The sequence below is a fragment of the Pithys albifrons genome, chromosome 2, assembly GCF_047495875.1.
Source record: "Pithys albifrons albifrons isolate INPA30051 chromosome 2, PitAlb_v1, whole genome shotgun sequence".
NCBI lineage: Eukaryota > Metazoa > Chordata > Aves > Passeriformes > Thamnophilidae > Pithys > Pithys albifrons.
Window position 1 is genome coordinate 25,205,441 of NC_092459.1, and position 26,359 is coordinate 25,231,799.

Sequence of the window (26,359 nt, forward strand, 5' to 3'; positions counted from 1 at the left end):
GTCAAACTCATTCTGCTGCCCATACCATTATTCTGCCATTTCTTGCTTTACCTTGATTACATCTTAAAGCTGGAAGCCCTGATGAGTATTGCTCAGTAAAATACATCCCTTCTACCTGTTCTCTCTCCTTATGGTATCCTGTGTTATAGCAGATCTATGAACTCCAGGCTTAAACAGTGATGCATGTGAAAAGCATAAGGATGCGGGCCATGACCTTACAGGTTACCTGAGTTAAAGACTCATGTCTGAAACCTCAGTGCTTCTGAGCATGCACAGAAAACCTGCATTTTTCAGAATGACAAAGATATTGCAAGTTTTTGGTCTTTGATCTTATCCAACTGCCTGATGCTGCCTATGTCAATTATCTTCCTGAATCTAAGTAGAATTTAGCACCTGCTTCCAAAATTACATGAAAGGTAATTTCCATGTTGCCCCCATCTCCAATTTAGTTATATCAAGTTAAAATTATTCTTCCTTCTTTGTAGTGCAGGGTATTTGCATTACAAAATATGAATTCTAAAGGAACAAATAGCATTCTTGCCTTAATATATTTAGAGCATTTTAGACAGTAGACAGATATGTATGCCAGTGAAATTAAAGTTATGGTGCAATTTATTACATTTCTTAATTCTGACCATTTTCTAAACAGTAATGTAAATCTCTGAGATAAGCAACATAAAGTATATAATATTCTGTGAAAGCTAGTGACTTGTCCTGAAATAGTGATATCAACAGTTTTGAAAAGGTTAATGAACTCTTTCTAAAAGATGTTTTTGAAAGCTCTCTATATTCATTGAATGTATTAGATCATCTTTTTGGTATTTTGAAATGGAAACAGATTCAGTAAAAAGAAAAAAAAGTCACAGAATACATTTGAGTAAATTTCAAAACTAGTAAAAATCATAAGCTTAAAATTTACTCACAAACCCATACATTTTAAGAAGTGTTGAAATGTCCACAATAATGAAGTAACTCATGCTACTGGGGAACCAAGAAGGACAAAACCCAGAGGGATGAATTAATGTCACTAGAGTATGGCTAAATATTCAAAAGCAGAGGCATTCAAAAAGATTAGAAGTCTACAAAAAGGTGATGATAAATAGAAGGTCAATTATGGAAAAATTACCACAGTAAGAACAGAAATAATTAGTGCCACTGCCTGACAAATACAGGGATGTCCTTGTAGGAAGAAATTGGATTGCTTTGTCTGTCATACTGTAGAGTTCTCTGTTACTACCAGACAGCTCCAAGTGTAGCAATATTGCATCTACAGAACCATATGAAGCCTGCAAATACAATATAAGTACACCAGGCTTTCTAGTATTCACTAGCTACTTGTATTTGCAAAGTATATAATCCACTGTTGCTCTATTTAAGCAACTTTGTTCAATCACTTTCTCTTTCCTTCTCAAAACAAAATTGTCTTTCCCAGAAGCCTGTCATGTGAAAAGAGAATGACAGCTGACTTTCTTAGGTGCTTTCTTGGGAGGAGACTTTATGTGTAAGAATTGATGATGTCAGGAAAGCTGTAGGTTACACCTAAAGTGAAAAGCAAAGGAGGATGTTAGCTGCCATGTGTGAGCAGATATGGAACAGGGAAGTGGTCACAACACCAAGCATGACAGAGCTCAAGAAGATTCAGAGACATGGTGTGACTCTTGGGGATGGTTCTACAGAAGGTAGGAGTTGGACTCAATAGTTGTTGTGGGTTCTTTTCAACCAGGCATATTCTCTGTTTCTGGTAAAATCTATGTGTCACATGGCAGGAATGAGTAAGAATGCTTGCCAGGCTTCTGTGCAGTCCACTCCTATGAACTTCCCTCCCACTAAGAGAAATTCAGACTAATTTCAAGTCTCTGATGAAATTACTCTGAATTTCAACAGGCTAATTCCACCAATTTCAACTACTGAAATTCAGCTTTTTCCAGAGAGGAATAGCAACGCTTTGGACCAGGATGGTTCCAGGTCTATATGGACACTGTTAGGCTCAGCAGCAGCATTTTGAAGAAGCAGGAAGGTAAAAGGAATATGTTGCTCAACATAGAGGATTAAGAAGGCCATCCTTTTTTGTACAAGACTATTTCCACAGTTCATCTATACAAGTATCATGTCACTTTACTCACCTAATCAATAACATATTAATGCACAGTAAGTGTTTACAAGAAACAGTCCTAGACCATAATCATGGAATTTTGATTTTTTTGATCTTTAATGTCCATATTATCCCATATAAGCCATATTTGTATGCTAATTGACCATGAAGGGAAGTATCAGAATCAATAAAAAATGCAATAAATTTTGGCATATAATTCTATAGATTATAACAGATAATATAGCATTCTACATTAAACAAATTTAAAAAGGAACAAAGTATTCTTACAAACCTTCTTCCCATCTATATCCCTTTCTCTGTTATACACACAGACTAGACAACGCAGTTATTCTTGGTCTATCACTTCTTGAAGGCTATTGGTTCTTAAAGGAATGGTTATATAAACCATTCAATAGGGAAAACTGTAAAAAAAGAATGGTGTCAAAAAGCCCAAGGATGTAGACACTTATCTCAGAGAAAGTATTATTAAGGAGAATGAAAGTACAGAAGATCATACCAGGCCTGATTTTTCACTTATTCTTCTTTTATCTAGTAGTTTAAAAAACAGAGCTATATCTTGCCTAGGATTTGTGACATCAAAGCTCTAATGCATATGCACAATGGAAAACCATTTCCTACTCTAATAATTAGAGGGGACACCAGATATGGTTTATGACTTTTCCCCCATGATTATTAGATTCCTAATATACAGATTTTTAATCAAGATTTTTTTTACTACATGAGTTAATAACTGAATTAAAGACATGAAATAGCTTTGTCACTTGCTTTCATCCTTATGATTTTTTTTTCCCTGCATAGAGGCATGTTTTCATAGACCATAGTGATCTCATTTTGAAGGAGACCATAGTTCTGACCAGGAATATCTGTAAAACTCTGCAGAAAGACAAGAGTAGAGCCATCACTTCTTTCTGACCTGGGATTTGTTACAACAGAGGCCAGGGTTCTCTGTTTTGGGATCTAGACCCACAACCATTTGTTAAATGCACTTAGAGAGCACGTTCCAAACAAATGCCTTGGGGAACTTAAAAGGTACAAAGGTTCATTTCTTTGTCAAGTTTGGAGAAGGAGGTGACATTGAGCTACTGTTCTAAATAAAAATGCTGGCAGGTCTGTGCAGGGGTAACAAATTGAACTTTATATTCAGAGTAAGTTTTACTGGCAAAAGGTTAGTTGCCTAGGACTTGGGGCAGGTAGTTGATTAAATGATATTGTTTATAATATTTCATAACTTTGAGTTTGATGTGTGTAAATTCATTAACAGTGGAGGTGAGTGCAGAGTTCAGATTTCATGGATCTTTAATTAACGATCTAAGCAGGTACCACACATTTAAACAAGCTCATGAACATTAACTAAACTATTCTGTAAATTTTAGGGGAAAAAACTAAGATGTAAAAAGGCTTATATGATGTTCTCTGGTGATATAGACATGTATGTCCTGTGACTGAAATGATATTCTATTCTGAAAGACTTCATTATCTACAAATGCAATTCTCCGCTGTTTTCTTTTACTTTCAACTTTTCCATTTCCAAACCTATTCTATTCCAGAACAGAATCCTAATGTGCACCATTGCCCCTGTATAGCCTTTTATTTCAATCAATGCATTACCAATAGCAATGTGAATATGTAAAAATGAAATAAACTGGGGTTTAAATGTATTCAGAAACAATGCTTGCTAGCATTTTTCACAATCACTTGTATAGTAAATGTAGCAGGTCATCAAATTTGGTGCAAGATTAATAGAAATCCCAAAATCATGAGTAAAACATAACCAGCACATCACCCCAACTCCCATTCCTGTAATTTTTTGCAGATTACCTTTTTTACTACAATATGTTTCAGAATTCGGTGGGTGACAACTCTAAATATACTGTCAAGCTTAATTGAACTACTCTGCAAATAAAAACAAAAACAGAACAAAAACCTCAAAAAAAATTTCCACAAAGAAAACGCTTGAAAACCATAAAAAAGTACTATATCTGTCTCTTCATTTTTCTTCCTGTCTTTTTCTCTGTAACGATTGTTGAAATTATCTAAAATCACACTGTGTAAGGAAGAAAGCAAAATCAGCACAAACTGTTTCTTCCAATTTGAAAGGGCACAGAGGGCAGTTTACCTGCAGTTGTCAACATTACTTCTTCCGACAGCATTAGAGAACCTGAAAGGTCCCACATTGTTGATTTCTACGACTTGTATACAGCCAGTGAAGTTCTGGACAGGTCCGGAAATCTACAAAAGAATAAATGTACACAGTTCTTTTGTTTGTTGCATTGTGATCCATTTAAAAAAATATTTAAGTTTCTGCAGAAAGATTTGTAGCATAACTTCATCTACTTTGAAAAAACCTCCTATTATTCATTTTTTCTATAATGAAAGTCTATTAAAAATGAATGTGAAAAGAAATTACAGCAAGATAGTACTGATTTAAAAATTAACCGAATAAGTAAACTTTTAAAAGAGAGTTCTGGACACAGAGATGGCACAACAGGTATGGTGAAACACTAGAAAAAAGTGGGGTTTTTAACTTAAATCAGATATTCATTTTTTATAGAGGAACACAGGTCATGGGGAATAGTAAACAGGGAAGCTTTGAACGTTGACTTGTAAGTTTACTACTTCTCTAGTACCATTAATCATGTTTCAAAGAAGCCTAAGGACCTACTAAAATGGGAATCACTTTAGGGGCACTGAAAACACACAGAACAACAAATTGTTATGCACTGCCGAGGACCCATTTCTAATACTGAACATGAAGTCAGGTTTAGACACTTGCAGAAAGTAAAAAAAATCTTGAGGAACAATTCGCTAAAAGCATAATGGCAATCATTAAATGATTTTTAAAACCCAACAGGAGCAGTAAGCCTGCCAGAAAGGCTTTAGGGCTAATAGACCATCTAAGTATAAAGGGAATGTTCAAAGAGACAAGGCTCTAGCAGGAAATGTAAATGAACTCACCAAATAAAAAATTAATGTTGAGTAGCTTTTGGAGGTTCCCATGACAGAACCCCTTTTTAGTAGGTCTACATCAAATATCTGTCTCGAATTATTACTGGAAAGTGATGTTTTTTAAAATCTAAAAAGCAAAGAGTAGAAAAAAAGTGCCTAGGATTGTTCTGGGAAATTATTGTGGTCATCACTTAAAATGGCACCCACACCATGGGAATGGTAGATGTGGATTTTTTTTTTTATTTTGGTCTTCTGCTCCTTATAATTTATGAAAATGGGGACAAGACCAGGGCATGCAAGGACACACTTCAAGCTACACATAAGTAAGTCCTAATCCCATTTGAGACAAACCTTTAAGAAGTTAAGAATTACAGTGAAGAACAGAATTGACAGATACATAGATGAATATAATGTTTGGGGGAATAGTTGAGAAGGTTTCTGAGAAGGGAAATTGTAAGTCACAGGAGAAATACTGATTACATAAAAAAGGATGCCTTGGCACATAGCTTTTGATTTCCAAAGGATTTTAACAGGATTCTATGCTAAAAGCTTCTAAAGTAACCCAGTCACCCTGGGATAACAAGGAAGGCCTTCAATAAATTAAGAGAACTGTTAAAACAGAAGCAGAAGTATTGTGAATAAATAGTGAACTTTCTCAGTATAGAAAACCACTAGAAATTCCTTCTGAAAATCTGTAATAGGATCGGTGCTCCTCAACATAATCAAGTAGCTCAATGTTTCCTGCATTACTCAAGATACCAAAACCAATCCTGAAAATAAGATTTCACAATATGTAAAACAGTCACAATATGCAAAAAATGTAAGGTATGCAAGGGTGCTGATACATATGAGGGGTTCTGAACAGAGGAACTCTATAGACCAGGAGCCTTTAGTCAGGAAAGCTCACCATCAAGGAAAGGTAGAACTGATGACAAAGGAGTTTTCACAATTTCTCAGAATACAGTATCAAAACTGTATGACATATGAAATGATATAAATCAGTGTGGAGATGAAAACAAGGTGAAGGGTTTGCTTTTCATACACCTGAAAATTAAGTTGTGGAACTCTACCATAGGATATTGTGGATGGTACAAGTCTAAATGGGGTCAAAACCCGGTCAAATTAATGAGAAAAGAGAGCTCTCTCCATCCCAGCAGAGAGGCTGAAACAAGGAACAACATGGCTGAAACAAGGAAAATTAATTTTCTCTTCACTGTTCAACCACTCTGAAACATAACATACCATGCCATGCCATACACAATAAATAACATGCAATGGCCTTCCAAATCATGGGAGATCTCAAAGAAGTTCACTAACAGTTCATTTTTTATTTCTTTAGCACCAGAGGCTTATGGGACGTTAAGACTTTAAAATAGATCTATTACTGCACTGCAACAAAGTGAAAGTTATGTAACCATTTAAAGTGGCATTTAAAGCCAGCAAAGTTCAAGTGTAGCACAGGTAAGATGGTATCTCTGTGTAACAAACACAAAAGATTACAGTGAGGCTTCTTGGAACTTAAAAAGAAACAAAAACCTCATTCAAGAACTGGATGAGTACACTCTTCTCAAAGTTGCACTTCAGTTATTAACAGAATGATATTATTTGATAAATCACAAGGGCTCACAGATTATTAATATGGATTAGAGACAATAGAAAACTCTTTCGCTTCCTCCTTTGTCAGCCACTTTGGCAAGAAAATAATTGTGATGGGCTGCCAGGTGTTACAAATTATACCAGGTAATCTTTGAAAATGTGTTGCCCTACTAAGTTTCATATTTTTAGGTTTTTTTTTAAGAGGTGCTTGCTTTTCTTCCCCCTCCCTCTCCCTGCCCCGTCTTTTACAACTATATGGAAAAACAATTTTCAAATTAACAGGATACAGGATCTGTTCTAAATTTAATATGAATGAGTACAGGATTCTGAGCTGGAAAAAACATGGATCTGTAACATAGTCCTCCAAAAAATGAACAATTGAAAGGTGTTTTAATATTGGTTACATAAATCAATTTTTTAGACCTCTGCTCCTTTTCTCCATGAGAGTCCTATGAAGTTTCACTATAGCTTAATTATAATTGTCCCAGTCATACTATGCATGTATTTCAACAAAAGTCCTCATTCTTGGGATTGTAAAAATGAAGAAAAAACTACAACAACAACAATTAAAAAAACAAAACAATAAATGCAAAGGTCAGATACAAGATAGTTTTGCATAATGAAGAGCAAATTAATTATCTGATTTGGAAATCAAAATTTATCTTCATATTTTCCCATGTACTATAACAGTAAATATTTTAACAGCCTAGTTTCCTTCCACTCAATACTGTTTGGCCTCCTAATAATTTCTCTTACATTGATGTTTGCATTCCTCTAAAATAATTTTTAAAATAATTTATAACTACATTATAAATACTTTGGTGAAAAAAAAAATTGCTTTTGGCCTGCTATGTAGTCTATACAAAAAATTAATATATTCTCAGAGATATATAGGAATAAGAGCTATTGATGCTTAGGATCAAAAGTATGCAGCTTTTATTCTGCTGTTTTTGAGAACAAATACTCATTTGTGATTAGCAGGTTAAAGTGTAGACTTCACATGTAGTTTGGTTCCCTTCCATTTACAAAAGTACATTAATATGCTGACAAACTGTAATACTTATGTTGCCTGAAAATGTCAGGGCCAGAGAAACACCAGAAATTTAGTTTAATAAAATTCACTATTCAGAGTCTATTCAGATATGTTTGACACATAGTAACCATGCTCTTTAAATGCCCTTTATACTTGACAAAAATGAGTACAGATACTTACCTTGTAGGAAAAGTTCACACATATATGCCAATGCATTTATTAACATCCCTTACTGACTAGCCCAAATTAGAGTTGCTGTTAGGTAAAATTAACCCAAAATTGAGTTCCTAATGAAAGGAACTTGCATGTTGTCATTTCATTACAGATTCATAAATAATATAATTAGGTTTTGGCTTATGATCTGAGCACGTATTTAAAAAAAATACTTAACTGGAAAGAAAACAAAGCATAGCAGAATCTTTCCTCATTTGTCCCCACTCAAGATAAATTTCATATATCTTAAACATTCTTACTATAGATATTATGGGTACCAGAATACACTATACAGCAGTGCAATAGGTTTCTGTGGCCAGGTTTTGGCAGTGGGGTAGCTACGAGGGTGGCTTCTGTGAAACACTGACAGATTCTTCCTCTATGTCCAGTGGAGACAATGCCAACCAGCTCCAGGCCACTGCTGGCCAAGGCTGAGCTAATCAGGAATGACAGTAACGCCTCAGTGATAACGTTTTTAAGAAGGGAAAAACAGTTATTGTGGGCAGAGGAAAATTGCAGTGAGAGAATAGGGGAGTGAGAACATGTGAACAACTCTCTCAGTGCAGGAGGAGGGTGAGGAGGTGCTCCTGACACCAGAGCTGAGGTTCCCCTGCAGCCCATGGTGCAGACCACAGTGGAGCAGCTGTGCCTCTGCAGCTCATGGAGGATCACAGAAGAGCTGAGATCCACCAGCAGCCCGTGGAGGGGTCCCCATTGGAGCAGGTGGATGCCTGAAGGAGGCTGGGACCCCATGGGAAGCCTGTACCTGACCTGTGAAAAGAGGATCCCACAACAGAGCAGATTTTCTTGGTAGGATGTGTGGTCCTATGGAAGACCCACACTGGAGCAGCTTGTTCCTGAAGAAATGCACCCTGTGGAAAAGCGATCCATGTGGCAGCAGTTTGTGAACTGTTGCCTGTGAGATGGGCTCATGCCATGAAGATTTGTGAAGGACTGTCTCCTGTGGGAGGGACTCTACAGGCATCAGGGGAAAGACTCCTCTCTCTGACAGCGGCAGAAATAAGAACCCCCATTCCCTGTCTCCCTGCATTGCTGGAGGGGAGGAGGTAGAATTTGGAAGGAAGGAGGGGTGGGTGTAAGGTGTTTTTAAGATTATTTTATTTCTTACTCTTCGTCTCTGATCCCATTAGTATTAATTTCATTAATCTACCCACTTTGATTCTGTTTTGGTGATCAGTAAGTGTTCTCTCCCAATCCTTATCCCAACTCATGAGTCCTTTGTTGTATTTTCATTCCTCTGTCCTGATGAAGAGGGGAGTAACTGAGTGGCTTTAGTGAGTACCTGGCATCCAGCTGGTTTCAACCCACTACAAGTACACTTTCACATCTTTGTGATTCCTGAAACATGTCTGATTTTGGAGTCAGATTAGTAGAACTCTCTGCAAAAAAACTGCAAAAATTTTCAAATTGCAATATTTCAAACTTAAATAACTCAGGTACTTATTTTTCAATACTTGAATAGCATTTTTATTTGTATTTACTAAAACAATGAGCAACAGTTTGGAAATAAATGTTTAACCCCAAAAAACCCCATCAACGTTAACAGATTCCACTGTACTTTTGGTTTCTGCTAGTGATTATAATCATATGAAACGGTCTCAACACACCCTGAAATTGAGCAAGGCATAATCTCACCTCTGTATTCTCTTCAGATTTGCCCTACAGCAACAAATTTCAACAACCAGTTTTAACCTGCTTGAAATTGAACTTCAATATCAAACCTACTAAAAAAATAGTCTAAGAACCAAATTTTTTTTTTAAAACCTCCCTAAATTCTGTGGGTTGTGGTGGTGATCCTTCCCCCTAAAGAAGAATTTGTTCTTTAAAAAGTGTCATTTTACAACCTATTTTCCTCTCTTAGACACTGAATTACATGCATACATGCAGCACAAAATAGAACTATACAGACTACCAATAAGACCCTGTTGGATTAGGCATAGTCTGTTTGCCTTGGTGCTTAATCCAAAAGGGTCTTATTCTGCCTTTGTACTCTGCCTAGAGGGCACTGAAAGTTGCCTGCATTCAAGGCAATAGTCTATAAGTAGGATATGCATTTTTTCAAGTCTCTTCAAGCCAAAAAGTTTTCAAGGATTGATGAAAAAGCAACATTAGTGGTAGACATCACCTTAACCAAAATAATGTTAACACTTTTGTTTTTGCTGATTTAAACTTTTTAAAAATTAGTTAATAAAAATTAAATCATATTCGTTTTGACTCTGGTAGTTTAAGTAAAATGGACGAGGTTACCCTGGTGAATTTGTATAGCTACTAAGGAGAGAGAAATTCCCCTTCCTTTGAGAAGTGCTGCTGAAGTAGACAGTGGCAGAGGAGTGTGTGTGATGTATTTATTCTGTTCATTACTTTGCTTTCTGATATTTACTTTTTAAAGCACTTTTCTTATTCAGTTCTAGTTTCATTCCACAAGCATTTTTATGGTTAGACAATGTAGTGTAAAGCAAAGAGTTTAAAGACATTTCAAAATGTGTAGGAAAATGAAAAGTGGTATTAGCTCTGAAACAAAAACACTAAAAGAAAAAAACTTAAAATATGGGAGCAGGAATATTGTGTCAGCTTCTGTCTAGTATAGAAAAGGGAAGGCAAAATGGGAAGATGTACTGGTAAAATTGCCTACATGCCATCATGTAAATAAAGTAGGTGAAACACAAAGGAACTGAAATCTCTCCTATGTCCTGAGTAATACTGGTCATGAAATGAAATATTGTACAAAACTATGCATAACACCAACATTTAATTGAATTCATATTTTAATATAATAGATGATTTTACACTGAAATTGTGTTTCTAAGCCAAACATCCAAAAAGCATTTTAATTCAGTTTGACTAGCACAACTATAAGGAGGTTAATAGGTAAGTTAAATCCAGTTTTTTTTTTTCATCTAACAACATCTACTGAAAATTTTAATAGTTTATCATTATCCTGAAACTACTTTTATTGCATCTGCCATGGATATTGAATCTATCACAAGACTTTCAAGTAGCGAGAATGGTAAAGCATAATCAAATACACTGAAGAGAGGCAGAAAAATTATACCTCAACAGCCCAGAGTGGTACAGGTTTACATTTGTTATCTTCATTCCTCATTTCTTCTAGCCACTCAAATCAGAGGTTGCAAAACTTGCAGCCCTGGTGGTTCTCCCACTATGGGAAATCAGCAAGTCAGGAGTTCTACCAGTCTACTGTGCTATAGGGCAGGGAACTGAGACTATCCTCGCTCACAGTGGATCTGTGAGTGGACCAGTATTGGTGAACCATCTGCTGGATCTCTGTGCTTCACAGTGGAAACCAGAATGATCTTCTGCCTGGCCCCAGACTCTGATGCAACCAGATCACCATATAACAGACATTCACATTCCTCTTGCATAGTTTCCTCTCCTAAATTGATTCGTAACTTGAGCGCTAAGTGTTTCACTCTCAGTTTTCCATGATTCTCACAGTTCTAGCTTGGAATGGTTCATTAAGCCACAAAGGATTAATTAAAATCAAGAAGTCTGAAAGATTCAAGTGAAAGTTTGTTCTTGGCCATAATCCTTCTCTCTTAAACTAGTTCTTGCCTAGCAGTTAAGCAAGTGCAATGTTGCAATTTCAGAAGTGATATGAATACTCAGAAGTATGTTCCTAAACTTTATGGCTAGCAATTTCTGCCCTTTTTCTAAACAATTTCAGTGTTTATGCTTATAATCATAATGTATGATTCATTTATTGCATTTGAAATTGCAATCCTGAGTAAGTTCAATTACTGTAACTAAACTTTTTCAATTCTTTCTCTTTAATGTGGTACAATACCTTGTCCATGAGCAAGCTGGAAAATATAATGGCCTGAGATGACTAGAGAATGTAGAGTGAAATTTGGAAAACAGATTTATCTTTCTTGTACAGCGCACAGTCTATCAGCTAACTGTGGAAATCTGGTCATCTCCCTGCACTTCACCTTTTCAGAGTGATACTGAAGTTAGACATATTGAACACCATATCAAAACATTACAGCATTACAGCACATTAGGGAAAGGTGTTTGGAGTCTGTCAGTATGACCTAGTTTTCAGTCCAAGCAGTCAACCTCTGCAGTTCTGCTTCTTGTCCAACCAATAACCAAACACTCAGATCTACAAAGATAAAATCCAAGAGATGTTTGTATCAAATATACGTGTTTATATACTGATGGATTTTATGATCCTCATGGGTCAGTTTCAAGTCAAGATAGTCTATGATATCTAAAGCAAGATTCCATTTGAAACACTTCTAAGTATATTATAAAGGTTGATTTACCACACGGAAGGAGTTGAAACAGTGGGTTGATATCTATCTGAACTAGAAGAGATAACACCTCATCTAAAACAAAGACATCTGTATATAAAAGGGTGTCTTCTGAAAAAAAGAAATCCTATAAAAGTGAAAATGTCCAGATAAAATAAGCTTTTCTTTAATGAATATAATCTGAAGTTTATGGTATTCAGAAAGACCTCAATTTATCAGCTTTAAGAAAGCTGAAGATTCTCAGCTGAAAAAGGAAGAGAGAAGGAAAATGTCTGTATACATTTTTATGATTTGGCCTTTCTCATATCATGCCTGAATATCTTTTAGAAACATATGCAACTGGTTTATCTGGTTTTGTTCATTGTAAACCTACAATATTTTTGTTTTGTTGTTTTCTAGCCCAGTTTCTAAAGACAAGAGGCATTGCAAGGTAACACAATATTCCTCACACACTGCTTAAGGAATGTATCAGCTGGCACATTATGCTTTTCTGTAAATGCCTTCATTTCCCCAAAATGCTTCAGAGAATCCTAAGTTTAACAATGAGATAGATGTAAGTATCAGGACCAGGTGAGAACTAGAGGTTTATTGCATTAGGAAGGTGGTAATGATGAGAGCTGTCTGGCACATAACAAGGTTTTTAGGAGTGTGCATTTCAGTCTCCAAGATGTAATCACACATATTTCTGTGATCAGAGGGGTATCTACAGTAGACAGATAACATAAAAATGTTAACCATGATGTGCCAAGAAGGTGATGAATCCATGCGCATCCAAAATGCATTTAGTTGTCTTACTACAGTAAGAAAATACAAATATTTGAGTTCTAAAACCAACAAATAAACTCTACCAATGAGTACATTTAAAATCTTTATTATTTTTTAAATGAGATTATTACTGACTGCTGTATGCCTTGTCTTTCATTTAGGTGTTACTGGCCTTGAGACAAATGTAATAGAACATGAAAATATAATTCATAATATTAACACAGATTGAGATTTATGGCAGTTTAACTTGGCACAACTGAGAAATGGACATATGACCTACTTTTTCATCTCTCCTGAGGACACAAAAAACTTTATCAAAGGAGTGAAGCAAGCAGTGGATTTGATTATCAAATTACTTGGTTTAGTTTGAATTTCCATTTTCAAGAGCCACAGGCTTGAGAGACTTATGACAATATGTTTTTCCCCAGAGCTTTGAACTATCTCTGTACTGCCTACTCATTGCCAAAGGCTGATGTTGGCTTATTTGGAGTATTTCCTTTCGCTCCATCTCTAAATTTTGTTTTTCCCCACCTTGATTTGTATAGTACTTGTTGAAAGACACACCTGGTCCAGAGATTCTCATAATTGCCCTGAGTTTCATGGATTTAGAGTCCTTGCCTAAAGTATATACAAATTTAATTTGGAATTGATAGTCCCCAGGAAAACCAGAGTAAAGAAAAGATCAGATTCACATGAAACCACATTATACACTAGATGATCTAGAGGAGAAATCAAACAATGGTCTAAAAACTAGAATCTTGAAGAAAGTTCTCTTAAACATCTGTCTTCCCCCCCCAGTATTAAAATAAATAAACATGCATGGTAAATTCTAAACAGCTTCCTTTCTTGATTCCATCATCCAAATCCTGGAACTGACTTCCCTCCTCTCCCTCCCTAACATTGTTTTAAGCCTCAATGCTGACCTGCTCTACTCTTCTCAAGATGAAATCTTACCTGTTTTATTTTTACTCTCAACATACCTCAGGTTGTTATGCATGGCAAACACCACAAGGTCAGCCGCTTTCTCTTTCCACAGAATTAATGTTTTTATCATCCTTCCCAGGCATTTCCTTTCTTGTTGAAAAAAAACCAAACCAACTTTCTAAAAGCCATAAAATTTTCAATGCTATCAAAAGTCTTTAGAATAAGGTGTTGTAGTTTGGAATTACTATGTAAATTCTCTCCCCTGCCACTAACTGCCCATGCCAGTAGTTAACAAAAAAAATAGTTAACTGCTGATCACTTGGGTGGGGGCAGGTTTGTCTCTTTTGCTCTTGGGGACTACACACTGCTGGGAGTTGGGTGTGTGTGCTGGGTTGAGGAGAAGCTGGCTCGCTGCTGCTGCCTGCCCTGGGACTGCTTCTGGCTGTCTTGCTGCTGCTGCCTGCCTGGACTGCTTCTGGCTGCTCGTGTTTCTGCTTCTTGGACAAGGAACACAGGGGGAAGAGACGGAGTTCATCTGAGAGCTCACCACTCGTCTGTCTCGCTGGAGAGGGACTGGAAACTCACTCCACAGCCAGCGGGGCTGTGACACTGACACTGCCTAAGTATAACTTTCCTCCTGGAGGAAAACCTGCTGGGTTTTGTTGTTGTTTTGTTTGTTTTTCCTCTGTTGTGTTGGGGAAGTGGTTTGCTCTGGTCTGTTTATAGTTATACCTATACCTACATATATAGATACATATATATTTATAGCAGTTAGGGACAGTTATCCTTCTTGTATTAAAATTGCTTTTTCTTAAATTTGATAAAGAGTGGCGTGATTATTGTGGAGAAGGCCCCCTCCCCCTGCTTGTGGGTAATCATTTTTTTTTTAACCCTCAAACCAAGACATAAGGTTAGGAAAAAAAATTGCAGGTTTCTTCCCCTACCTTCCTCTTAGAAACATAAATATTATAAGAAAGTAAAGAACTATCTTCACCAAGTTCTGAACCTGTATCCTGTATCTCTGGTAGCGTCCAATACAGGATGCTAGTGTCATGGGTGGGAATGGAAGGGTTAGACAAAATTTGTTAAAAAAGCCCTATCATTGAGTCACATGAGGTGCAGAAAGAACTCCCTTGCTTTCTAAGCTCCTTCTCAGAGAGGAGTCTCAATGTGGCTTAACCCAGCCTTAGCCTCGGATTATGTCAATGTTTTGAATTTAAGGAATTACAGAGGTGAGATTGAACCACTTTTGTCCTACAGATTTTAATGATTGGAAAATGAGAATACTTATGTAAAATGTATAATTTATTATTACAAATGATAAGACAAAAGATGTTAATCAGGATTATTTACTACACAATATAAAAATCTAAAACCCTACAAGTAGAATATAATATTGCTTAAAGTAATATAAGATAGGCTAGTGCACTATATTTAAGCAAGTATTAAAGCAATTATATTAAAGCTAGCAAAAAGAAAATAATTATTAAGTAGAGATTTGATGTAACTCATTCATACAGTTCCTTGTGGGGAGATATCTTTCTCTCAACCTCAGGAAGTATCACTGGAGGGCATCCTGAGCCAAGGGGGGAATCTCCACACATACACTCCAAGAAGGGTTATATCAGAAGAACCTGACTATGGAAGGGGACTGGACTTTTATAGGATAAAGGGATTGACTGGTAGTCACAGATCTGCAGGCCAGCAGACTATCTTATCTGTCAAATTCTGTTTCAAAAGCAGGATGTGTGTTTGAAGTCTGGTGAACCAGAATGGTTTTAACATAATTTAACACTGAGACAGCATCCTGATGCCAGAAGTTGAGTTTGCATGTTAGCTTGCATGATGGCTTGCATAGTATGCATTCTCTGATTGGATCTGAAATCTTATCAGGCTGGGCTATCCTGCTACAGCTAGAAAAAAGAACAGACAAGTCATGTAGGCTGTGGTGTTTCACAGAATCATAGCAATGTTGAGCTTGGAAGGGACCTCTGGAGGTCACCTTGTCTAACTTCCCTGCTGAAGCAGAGTCCCATAGAGCCAGTTGCTCAGGACCATGTCCAGCTTTTGAATATCTGCATGAATGGAGACTCCCATTTCAATCAGGGGAACCTGTGCCAGTGCTCTGACACCCTCACAGCAGAAAAGTTTTTTCTGATATTCAGATGACACCTCCTGTGCTTCTGTTTGTGCCCATTGCCTGCATTGCCTGTGGTTCTGTCACTGGGCACCACTGAAAAGAGCCTGACTGACCTTTTTTGCACTCTTCCCTCAGATATTTGTACATATTGGCAACTATAGCCCCTGAGCTTTCTGCATGCTGAACAGCCCCTGCTCTCTCAGCCTGTCCTCCCAGGAGAGATGTTCCAGTTCCTTAATCAGCTTTGTGGCCCTATGCTGGTCTCTCTCCAATATGGGCATGTCTCTCTCATACTGAGGAGTCCAGAACTGTTCACAATGCTCCAGGTGTAGCCTGTTCAGGGCTGAGCATACAGTACAGATCACCTCTCTCAACATACCAGCAGCACTTTTAATGCATCCCAGGATACCATTAGCCTCATTTGCTTCATGGGCGCATTTCTTGCTCATGTTCATATTGGTGTCCACTGGGAGCCCCAAGTTCTCTCCTGCAAGAACTCTACAAACTCTTTCCTGTAAAATGGTACAAACACAGGATGCTTGATGATCTCAGGCATTTCTTCAGCAGGGGCTTTTTCATATAAGCAGAAAACTTTTCACGTGATGTTTTGGCTATTAGAATTTCAGCAGCCATAAGCAATAAACTTTCCTGTATGAAAACCTATATACATGCACACACGCATGCTCACACACACAGAGGTTTGCATTCATGTGCTCATTTATGCTGATAACTAGGAATCTAACTAAACATCTGGCTAATCCAAATTCCTCTCCTCCAACCCCTTCAAAGGGTTAAAAGTATTCTGCTGTATGCAAGAAAGCTACCAGAAGGTAGACAGTAGGACTGCAGAATGGACAACCAGTCTTCACCATTTTCACAAACTGATTGCAAGTTAAAATCAATAGCCTTATTTTTCAGGTATTGTAGATCTATAAGCTCACAAATGCCAAATAATATAGGCTTATTTGGAAAGCTGGGATATTCCTATTATTTTAGGTTTACGTTGGAATTTAATCTTATAATTAATTGTTTACATACATTCTATAAATGTATGTGTTTTTTTTCCTCTCCCTTCCCCCCCTTACTATTCTGCCTTTGCTGTGAACAATAGTTTCTAAAATAGCATTCTGTAACCTGGAGTAAGAATCTGCAGATTAAGACACTGACACAATCACATAATGCTTTTTTCTGTTACTATTATACACGGAGAAAACAGCTTTCCATAGTTATATATGTGGTTTTCAGTGATCAGTAACCACAAGCACAAAAGCTAGGTAAGTAAACAGGAAGGTTTAAACCATAGAAGAAAGTGACAGGCACTGACAAAGTTACTTATCTTTACTCCTTTTTTCCTTCAGAAAGATTCCCATTAATACTAATAAAATTGCAAATCAATGATTTTGTGCTAATGTTCTTCACAGTTCCATTTCATCGAATGTTTCCTTCTCCTCCTCTATTTTTCCATTTCGAAATCTCATTTCATTTAGATGAAAGAGCACAAAATAATAGTTGCATTTCAAATGGTTTCATATAGAACAGCTGCCAGTTCCTCTCTTCTTTTTTTTTTTTTGTTTGTTTTTTTTTTTTTTTGGTTGCAAACCAAAAATCACAACTTTACAAACAATGTGATCATCATGTTCTTTTAATAATGACTCTTTCATTATATTACAGCAGCTTAGTCTGCCTCTACCTTCAGAGCAGAATGCATTTCCTGCTGGCTTGGCAAATGTGTTATTTGACTATTTTTCAGGCTCAAATGTTCATTGCAGGCCCAACAGTTACATTCAGATACTCAGTTTGGAGTGAATGCATTAAGCAAACAGCACTGAAGGGCTTGTTTGCCAGGGATCAGGAATGGCCTCCATTTACTACAGTTTTCTATAAAATCTGCCTCCACTACATTGTTTGCTGTTGGAGAAAAGGAATGAAACAACATGGCAAAATGTCAGAGCTGTCAAGAAACACAAAGTCAATTTATCGTTACTGAAATAATGGAAACCTGTATGTAGAAGATCAATGAGAATGAGAGATCTGTACTGGGAGTGAAGGCAGAGAAAGATTGCTAACATTATTAGAGAAGTAGGTTCTAGGGGAAATCATACAACTACGAGACCAACTTAGCACGCCTAACAGGAAACCAAATGCTTTTAAATTTGTTAGTCTCTATTCCTCAACAAAATATTTGATGGTTTTTTAATTCATCAAATACACACTCAGCCTAAAAAAATAATGATACCTTGTATTTTAGTTTGAAAAATGTCAAGGACACTACAGAAACACTAGTCACCCAGACTAACTCTGAAAGAATCACCATAATTTAAAGTGAGCCTAGGTAAAAAACCCCTACATCTTCAGTGAACATTTTCTCTTTCAGATAGAAAACCCAAAAAATTAAAGGGATTATTAAAGATGAAACAAAACTCGCCAAAGCTCAGACTGATTTGGACCTTACACAGGGAGAAAAGAAGAGTGACAGACAAGTGAGGAACAGGACAAAGTTACAAATGCTGCAGCTGTGGCCAAAGCCCCTTGTCTTATTAATACTGCAGAAGCAATAGGGGTTTTCCTAGACAGTTGTGTGTCACTCTGACATTGTAATAGGCTGCATATTGCATTTACCTCTATTTTAAATTAGCATTAGGTTCCCTTAAGCATAACATTTACAGCAGTAGAAAGGGAAAATATGCTTTATTTTCATAAGGAGGAGAAAAAGGTTTCCAGGTAACAACCCAGACAGAAGGCAATACGCATTGGAAGGAAGTATTGACTGCAGTTTAGGCAGGGCAACTGAAACTACTGTTAGGAGAACAGAGCAGAGAATGTAGGCTCAGAGATAATAGAGAAGAAAATAGGACCAACAAGATGTAAATTCATCTAAATTTCAGAAATGCAGTGAGAGGCTAAAAACCCATCTGCAATATCATGGTGTCTAGGAGAGGGTTGTGTCTAGCCATTTTTCTTGTATTTTGTCTGACTTCATACTAAGCTTTAATTATGAAGAGGTTAAATGTTCAAGGTTTTATTCTACTGAAACCTGGGATGTTTCTTATTTTGAAGACTTTTGGCCTTTTTTCATTAAAGAAAACAGTGCAGAATATCATGCCCAGAAAAATTCCAGAAATTTGGATAAGAGTGGGAAGCTATCTGCTATGAGGATATTCATGCAGCCCCGTCTCAGAATTCCATATTTCAACATTCCCTTTACTCAAAGATTAGGAAAATTATATAACATCATATGACCATTTGCTTGCTGGAATACCTTTCCTGCAATTTATAAACCAGGTACTTTGACTACTAGATACTGCAATATGAGATCTTTATCACTTTTCACTCAAAGACTTATTAATGTTCTTTTAATTTCAGAAATGCTGATGTTCATCAAGTATTGCCATGTTGAAACCTAAATAGTACAGAGAACTTCCTACTCACTGTCATAGTATTTATTTATAAAGACATTTGTAGTTCCTAGTAAAATGGACAGTTCTTACCAGCTAGTCAGTTTGGGCTCTCACCTATGGAAAAGTCTACTGGAGACCCACAAGTCATCAATGACACCTAACAGAAGTATAAGAGAGAATACTGTTTGTAATTCTTTGTGAGCACATGACAGAAATTAGCCACAGAGTTCCCTCTGGGGTGACAGTGCAGTGGAGGGAATGTGGTGGTTAGACGCCGGCTGGCAGATAAGACTCCTCCACTGTCTTGCTCTCATTCCCTCATCAGGATAGTAGAGAGAAAGGGGGAAAAGTGAGGAAACTTGTGAGTTGACAGTAAGACAATTTAATAAGCGAAGAAAAAAAAAAAGTGATGCAAAAGCAATCATTACCAGAAGATCAGTGCCCAGCCAGTCCCCGAGGAACACCTATTTTGGAAAAGCTTCCTTCCATTTCATTGCTGAGCATGATATTACATGGTATAAGATATCTTTTTGGTTACCTGGGATCAGCTGTTTCAGCTGTGTCCCCTTACAGCCTCTTGACCACTCCCAGCCTATTTGCCAAGGGGTAAGAGCAAGAAACAGTTGGAATTGTAGTTGATGCAACATTAACTGTGAGTCAGCACCTTAAAACACAGTTGCTACTAAAGATTTTAAAGAAAAGCAAAGTAATGCAACCACCAGTGAAAATGGTGACATAGGTAAGAAATAAAACCCCAAATTACCATACTGGAATACTGTGAAAACACACCTGTGAGAGCAAAGATTTTTTTAATTGTTCACAATTCAGGAGGCACTAAAGGGTTATGGAATATTAAATAAATTTCTATTAACATGCATGTTTTTAGTTACTGAGTTTGAGGAAACAATTTGCTCCACTTACCATCCAAAGCAAACCTCTCCATTGTTGAAAAAGTTTGAGAAAAATCACACATACATAAAATAGGAACAGATGAATATTCAGTTTAGTTTTATATATTAAAATGTGCTATGAAGTTTGCATAACATGCTTTTTCTCATGTAGATCGAGTTTTGTGATTAGATTGCTGCTGCTGATGCATCATCACTTACCATTATCAAAAACAAGTTAACAGATGGGTAAATTGCTAGCTAAAGGAGTTTAGCTCTTGATTTTAGCTGTGTTGCAGGGAACACATAAAGAAACACAAGGTAATATTTGTGCATTTCATCAATAACATAAAGAACCAGCCTGAAGGAGCTGAACCTACAGCTCTCAAACACAGAAGGAAAGCGCAGACAATAAATCTAGGGAACTGCTGACTGATAAGTTACCTGGGTTGCAATAGTTGCCTGATGTACATGCTGTTAAATATATTTCTGCTATGTCAAATGGGCTGTAGTCTGGTTTCTCCTGAAAATGAGAGTCCTACCTAAGCTACATGGAAGTAATTGCTCATGCACAGCCCCGTTTTAGCTTTAGACCATCAGATTGCATCACCACAAGAACTACAAAGGAAGATTAGAGGCCACTAACTGTATCTGCTGATACATGGTCAACACATTACCTTTTCCAAGAGATGAACCCTAGCTCTTCTTTGTTCTTTTTCACTGCTTATAGGAAGAGTGTAGTGACCACTATTCAAGACTCAGGTAGAATTCTGCCTTGAAAAGAAACTGAGAGATAACCCAGAGCAAGAAGTCATAATTTTGTTATGTGAAACCTTTTTCTTTGGAAGAAAGTGTGTCCACGCACGTTTTCAGTCCAAATAGATAGTCTGCCATCAAGCTTGTTACATAAGACCCCAGAGTACACTTATTCAATGAATGATTACAGCCTTTCCTCCCAAGCTTTGGAAGGCAGCTGGGAAATAGTGCAATGTTCAGTCAGTGCCTGGAAGGAACGCAAAGTGATTAGATGACAGATGTCTGGGATGCAAGCACTGAAGAGCATTCTTGTGTTAAGTCACTGCCCTGTAGTTTATGCTTTAAAGCTTTGCTGGAAGGCGCTGGTACCAAACACAACCTCTAAGGACTCATGAAAATTATCTGCTAACTGCTCAAGCCATACTTCTCACTTATCATCAACAAGACCTGCTGAAATTTTCAAAAACAGAATCCCAAAGAGTCACACAGAGGAATTAGGGAAATGTCATCTTCACAGATGATGCCATCTGTTGAGGTCCATTGCTTCCAGACAAAGGGAGCAATTCTTCCTTTTCATTGTTTGTGTAACACGAGGTGGTAAACCTATAACTACAGCTCTCAAAGGTATATTCATTATGAATAGCAGCAACTTTCAAAACATCAACATGAAGGTATAGCTCCATCAAACTCTAAAGATCCAGTGTAGCAGACTAGTTGAATGTACTCTGCATCTCATAATGCTGCGTGCTGCCACTTTCAAGGCTGCAATCACTATTTAGAAAGAGCTTCCAGACTTGCCCATGAACAATAGGCAAACAAAGTTGAAGTACCTGATAGGTGCACATGTACACTGCCACATTTCCAGGGAAGTCAGGAAATCTGGGAATATGGGAAGGTATTGAATAAAAAAGGACTGAATGTATGCAGCAGAAGTTGAGTCATCCCAAATGTCCGTAACTGCCCTGAATTTTTCACTCTGAACAGGAAGAAGAGACTAATGGTTAATAATAAGCAAATCACAGTTGACAAAGAACAAAGGCATCAGGCAGAGACTGAAATTTTTATCCCAGAACAATTCCCACACCGGTCATACATCAAGATAAGGTATCAAGGAGATATCTTGCCAACAAAAATGAGCTGTAGCTGTTGCCAGAATCCTGTGGTAGTATGCAGGAGCTGTGGACTAATTAAGTGGCAACATCAACAACAAACTGAAGAGCTTAACAGCAGGTCAGCCTGGCATCCATGGGAAAATAAGAATTCTCACAGAACAAAGACAAAGTGACCTTTTAGGCCTGCCAATGTGATCAAAGAGAAATGATCACTTGGATTTGAACTTGCAAATTTGTAAAAAGCAATTTGCATGCAAGTTCAAAACAATGGCATCCCTTTCAAATGTTCCTTCTTATTTTTAAGGAAATACTCTTCCCAGGAACAGAATCATACCTTTGCACATCATCAAATGATACTTTGCATATCACCAAAATAACATCTTTATTCTGGCAAAATTAGGGTATTTTGGTATAGAGGGCAGGTGTCAAAATTTTGGCAGTGCAGAGGCTGAAGAGATGACTGGTGTGAGGAAAGAATGAGGTTGTCCAGTGCCAGAAACAGCTGGTTCCAGCCAGCTCCAACAGGCCCACCACAGGGCATAGCTGAGCATATCAGCCAAAATAGTAGCACCTTGATGAAATGCCACAAAGGCAGAGAGAGCATGGAGAGAAAAAAAAACCAAACATAGAAGTGCAAACATCAAGATCTACATCTGCTTTGTGATGCTAGAGTGGGTATTCCCCTGCAGTCCATGCAGAGGACGATGTCAGAGGAAGTGGATGTTTCCTGAAAGAAATGCAGACCCTGAAGAGGACATGGCAAGAAGCAGGCAAAAAGCATAAGGAGGAATGAGCAGCACAGAGGAGTGTTATAGACTGACCACAACCCTCCTTTCCCTTTGCACCAGTTGTGGTAGGGTTCGAAGGACCTGAAAATGAATCTGAGCTTGGGAAGAAGAAGCATGTGTGGTACTGCTTTATTTTGTAATTGTTTTTCACTACCCAAATCTATTTTAAATAGCAGTAAATTGAATTAATTTCACCCAAGTCAAGTCTGTTTTGGTAAGGGATATCCCTGTCTTTATCTCAACCCATGAGTTTATTTATCTTGTTTCCTCCCGCAGTCAAGTTGAGGAGGGAGAGTGAGGGAGTGACCGAATATGCAACTGGCATTTAGGTGATGCTAACATATCCCATTACCCAAAACTGAGAGAGGGTTAGAAGGTAGCTAGGTGGTGAATTAAATCAAATAATAATTTGTATCTTATGAAATTTCCTAAACACAGAGTTCATTTACATCTTGCTCCCCAATATTTTTTAAAATGATCTCAAGAGAACAAGACAGAGAATTTCCAGTGATGCCATTGTATCAGTCTTTTAATTTAATGAGGATGCTATCTGGTTAGCTTCAAGCATTTGGAACACACAAATCTGAATTCAAGCATTGTAATGATGAAACAATTAAAATGGTTTTGGAAAAGACTTCCATAAAGTCAAATTCCAAGGGAATTTCAGTGAGACAGTGGCAACCATTATCATTCAAGATCAGCAGGAGAGTTTGCAATGTTTTTTCCTCTTTTTTCACCACACTCAGAAATCTCAAATTTCAGCTTCGGCATCTTCAGAAGTTTGATTTCCCTGTGCAAAGAGAGCTCTGGTTATTCGTAACTGTATAAAAGAATTTCTAGACAACACGGTTAAAGCCATGTTTATCAAGACTCTCACATAAATGAAAACCCGAAGTAATCGATTTGGCTCAGCATCCTGATTCTGCTCAGAGTTTGAGTGCAAACCCATTGCTTTTAATGCTCTCATTCAGTGTGGCAGCTCCTAGTCAAGGCCTGTTGGACAGATGGCCCGGGGCCATGAACTTCTTAAAGTTCACTGGCTTCTCTTGTGCAAGAATATAGTGTAGTTGTAATATCACCTATTTGGATGATCTGTAGCTCTGTAATAAGTATAATGATCTTGGCATTTTAGCATTACCTAATGAGAATGAATTGCATTTTTAATCTTGCTTATAGTAATCAGTTTATACTGTGGACTGCAGACTTGTTATATGTATAGAATGCAAATGCTATTTTAATTTTTTTAAGGGTTGTTGACAATAATAAGGGTTTTGCACATCTGTGAAACACAGCCTTGTCAAAATGTATGACTTTATATAACCTTCAGTGTCCCCTTTAATTTGATGCAGAAGATAATCAATGAGATAAATATCTTGATTTCTTACCAGCAATACTTTCTGGTCTGTGTACAGTGAAGGATATTTCTTGATTTCTGGTTTGAGATTATTTTTTTTTTGCTTTTAGTATTTGGATTACTAATATTAATGTTTATATAATATAATACTAAATGCAATCATGTACGTATAGGCACATATGAAATTCTAACTTCTCTAAACCAACTCTAATGAAATTTAAAATAGAGACAGTAAAAATATTCCAGAATACAGTTGGAGAAATATACATTTCCACAATAAATAAATCTGATATTGCAAATGTCAAAAATGCTTCTCAGTATTTTCCTAATAAAATATGAAGTGCTATTTGTAACTAGAAAAATAACCCAAATTAAATAAGTTGTCAATATAGACTTATCAAGAAGCATTCAGGAAATAGCACTAGTAACTGAATTAAGAGAATTGATTTATATGTCTTCTATTCTACTTTTTAAATATTATATATTTAGAAGTTATTAGACATACTAGAAAAATTATCTACATTTTTATTAAGAGTCTCAGTTTATATTTTACTATAACTAGCAGAATTCAAGACTTTGGTGGTCTGTATGAGCTTTTGTTTTAGATTTAAGGATCTCCCAATACTAATATTGATCTTCAGCAACAATTCAAACCTTTTTCAGGTAGGTAATTCAATAATGAATTATCCAAGACACACACATGAACATACTCAGATGTAAGAAAAAGAATTAATAAATCAATAATATGACTATAAGCATATGGATTAATCTAATTAGGAAAAAAAAGAAAGGAATGTGGCACTATTGATTACAATGCCTTCTGATTGGTTACAACCTCTTTCCTGTAAGTTGATATCTCAAATGGTGAAGTGTCCAAGATCATCATCTGCAGCCTTTACAGCACAGATTAACTTGAAAAGAATAACATGAGCAAGAAATGCAATATTACATGAATTAGCTTTTCCTTGATGGTGTCACTTCTCTGTATTGCTAAGCCTTAAGACCTAACAAGAACACATCCTTAGATCGTAAGGGTTACTGGCGCATGAGTAACAAATAAACCTAGAAGGCAGCATTGTATGTTCTCAGCAAAGTATCTTAAGTCTCGTATATATTTATAGTTGGATCAATGGGATTAGGTAAGTCTGTATATTACATTTATATAGTAGATGCAATTATTGCAATTAGATTGAAACTGAAATACCAATCTAATGCCATTAATTTCTTCTCTTTACTGGAAATATAATTTTTAAGAAATCAAATATTCACATTCAAATTATACATGACAAAACTAAATATGTTAAAAAATTATAATATGAATGTTTGCGTAAACACAACTCTCTGTCACACCACTGAACAGTTATTTATTTTCAAGAGACAAGTAGTTGCCTATGGAAAAATATCTGAATCGAAAAAGGAAAAGAAGCAGTCAAACAATAAGAGTATGAAAAGCATCTTGATGGGAGAAAAATAAACACTAGGTTATTATGACACAGGAGTAAAAATCATGTAAGGTGTAGGCTGCACCAGAAAAACCAATATAACTAAAGTAGTCAAAAATATATACAAAATAACACAAATAATTTTACTCTGAAATTTCATGCAGAAAGGAAAATATTAAAGTTATTTATCACCAAGGTGATGAGAGTACTTCTTAAATACTAAAGCAGGTTAGAAAGGTTAAGGCAGCAAACACAGCAATAAAAGAGTTTAATTACTTCCAAGAAGTGTGGTAGGAAATCATGACAAAATATGCTGAAGGGGCTACATTTTTAGATGCTGTAAATAATGGTTTCTTGGAACCATTAGAGAAATGACAAGAGATATAACTCTTGGTTTTGCACTAAGCTAGACATAGGATATGTTTCAATATATAATCATTAAAAAATGCCCAAAACATTTCAAAACACTGAGTATAATATAAGAAAATTCAGTGTTCTCCTGGGAACAAATCAGACTTAAAAATCCACCAGAAAATTTAATTGCAAAAGGACAAGGTTAGTAAGGATAAAAATAAATGGAAAGACTAATGGCTACCA

General features: G+C 36.7%; 1 protein-coding gene across 1 annotated transcript in view; it reads right to left on the reverse strand.

Moving 5' to 3' along the window:
• The window catches only part of EYS (eyes shut homolog), a 782,127-nt gene that overhangs the window by 239,479 nt on the left and 516,289 nt on the right, over window positions 1–26,359 (reverse strand). Inside the window, exon 35 of the mRNA XM_071548512.1 lies at window positions 4,230–4,342. Coding sequence (XP_071404613.1) covers window positions 4,230–4,342 — 113 coding nt within the window. The remainder of the gene's footprint in view (window positions 1–4,229; window positions 4,343–26,359) is intronic.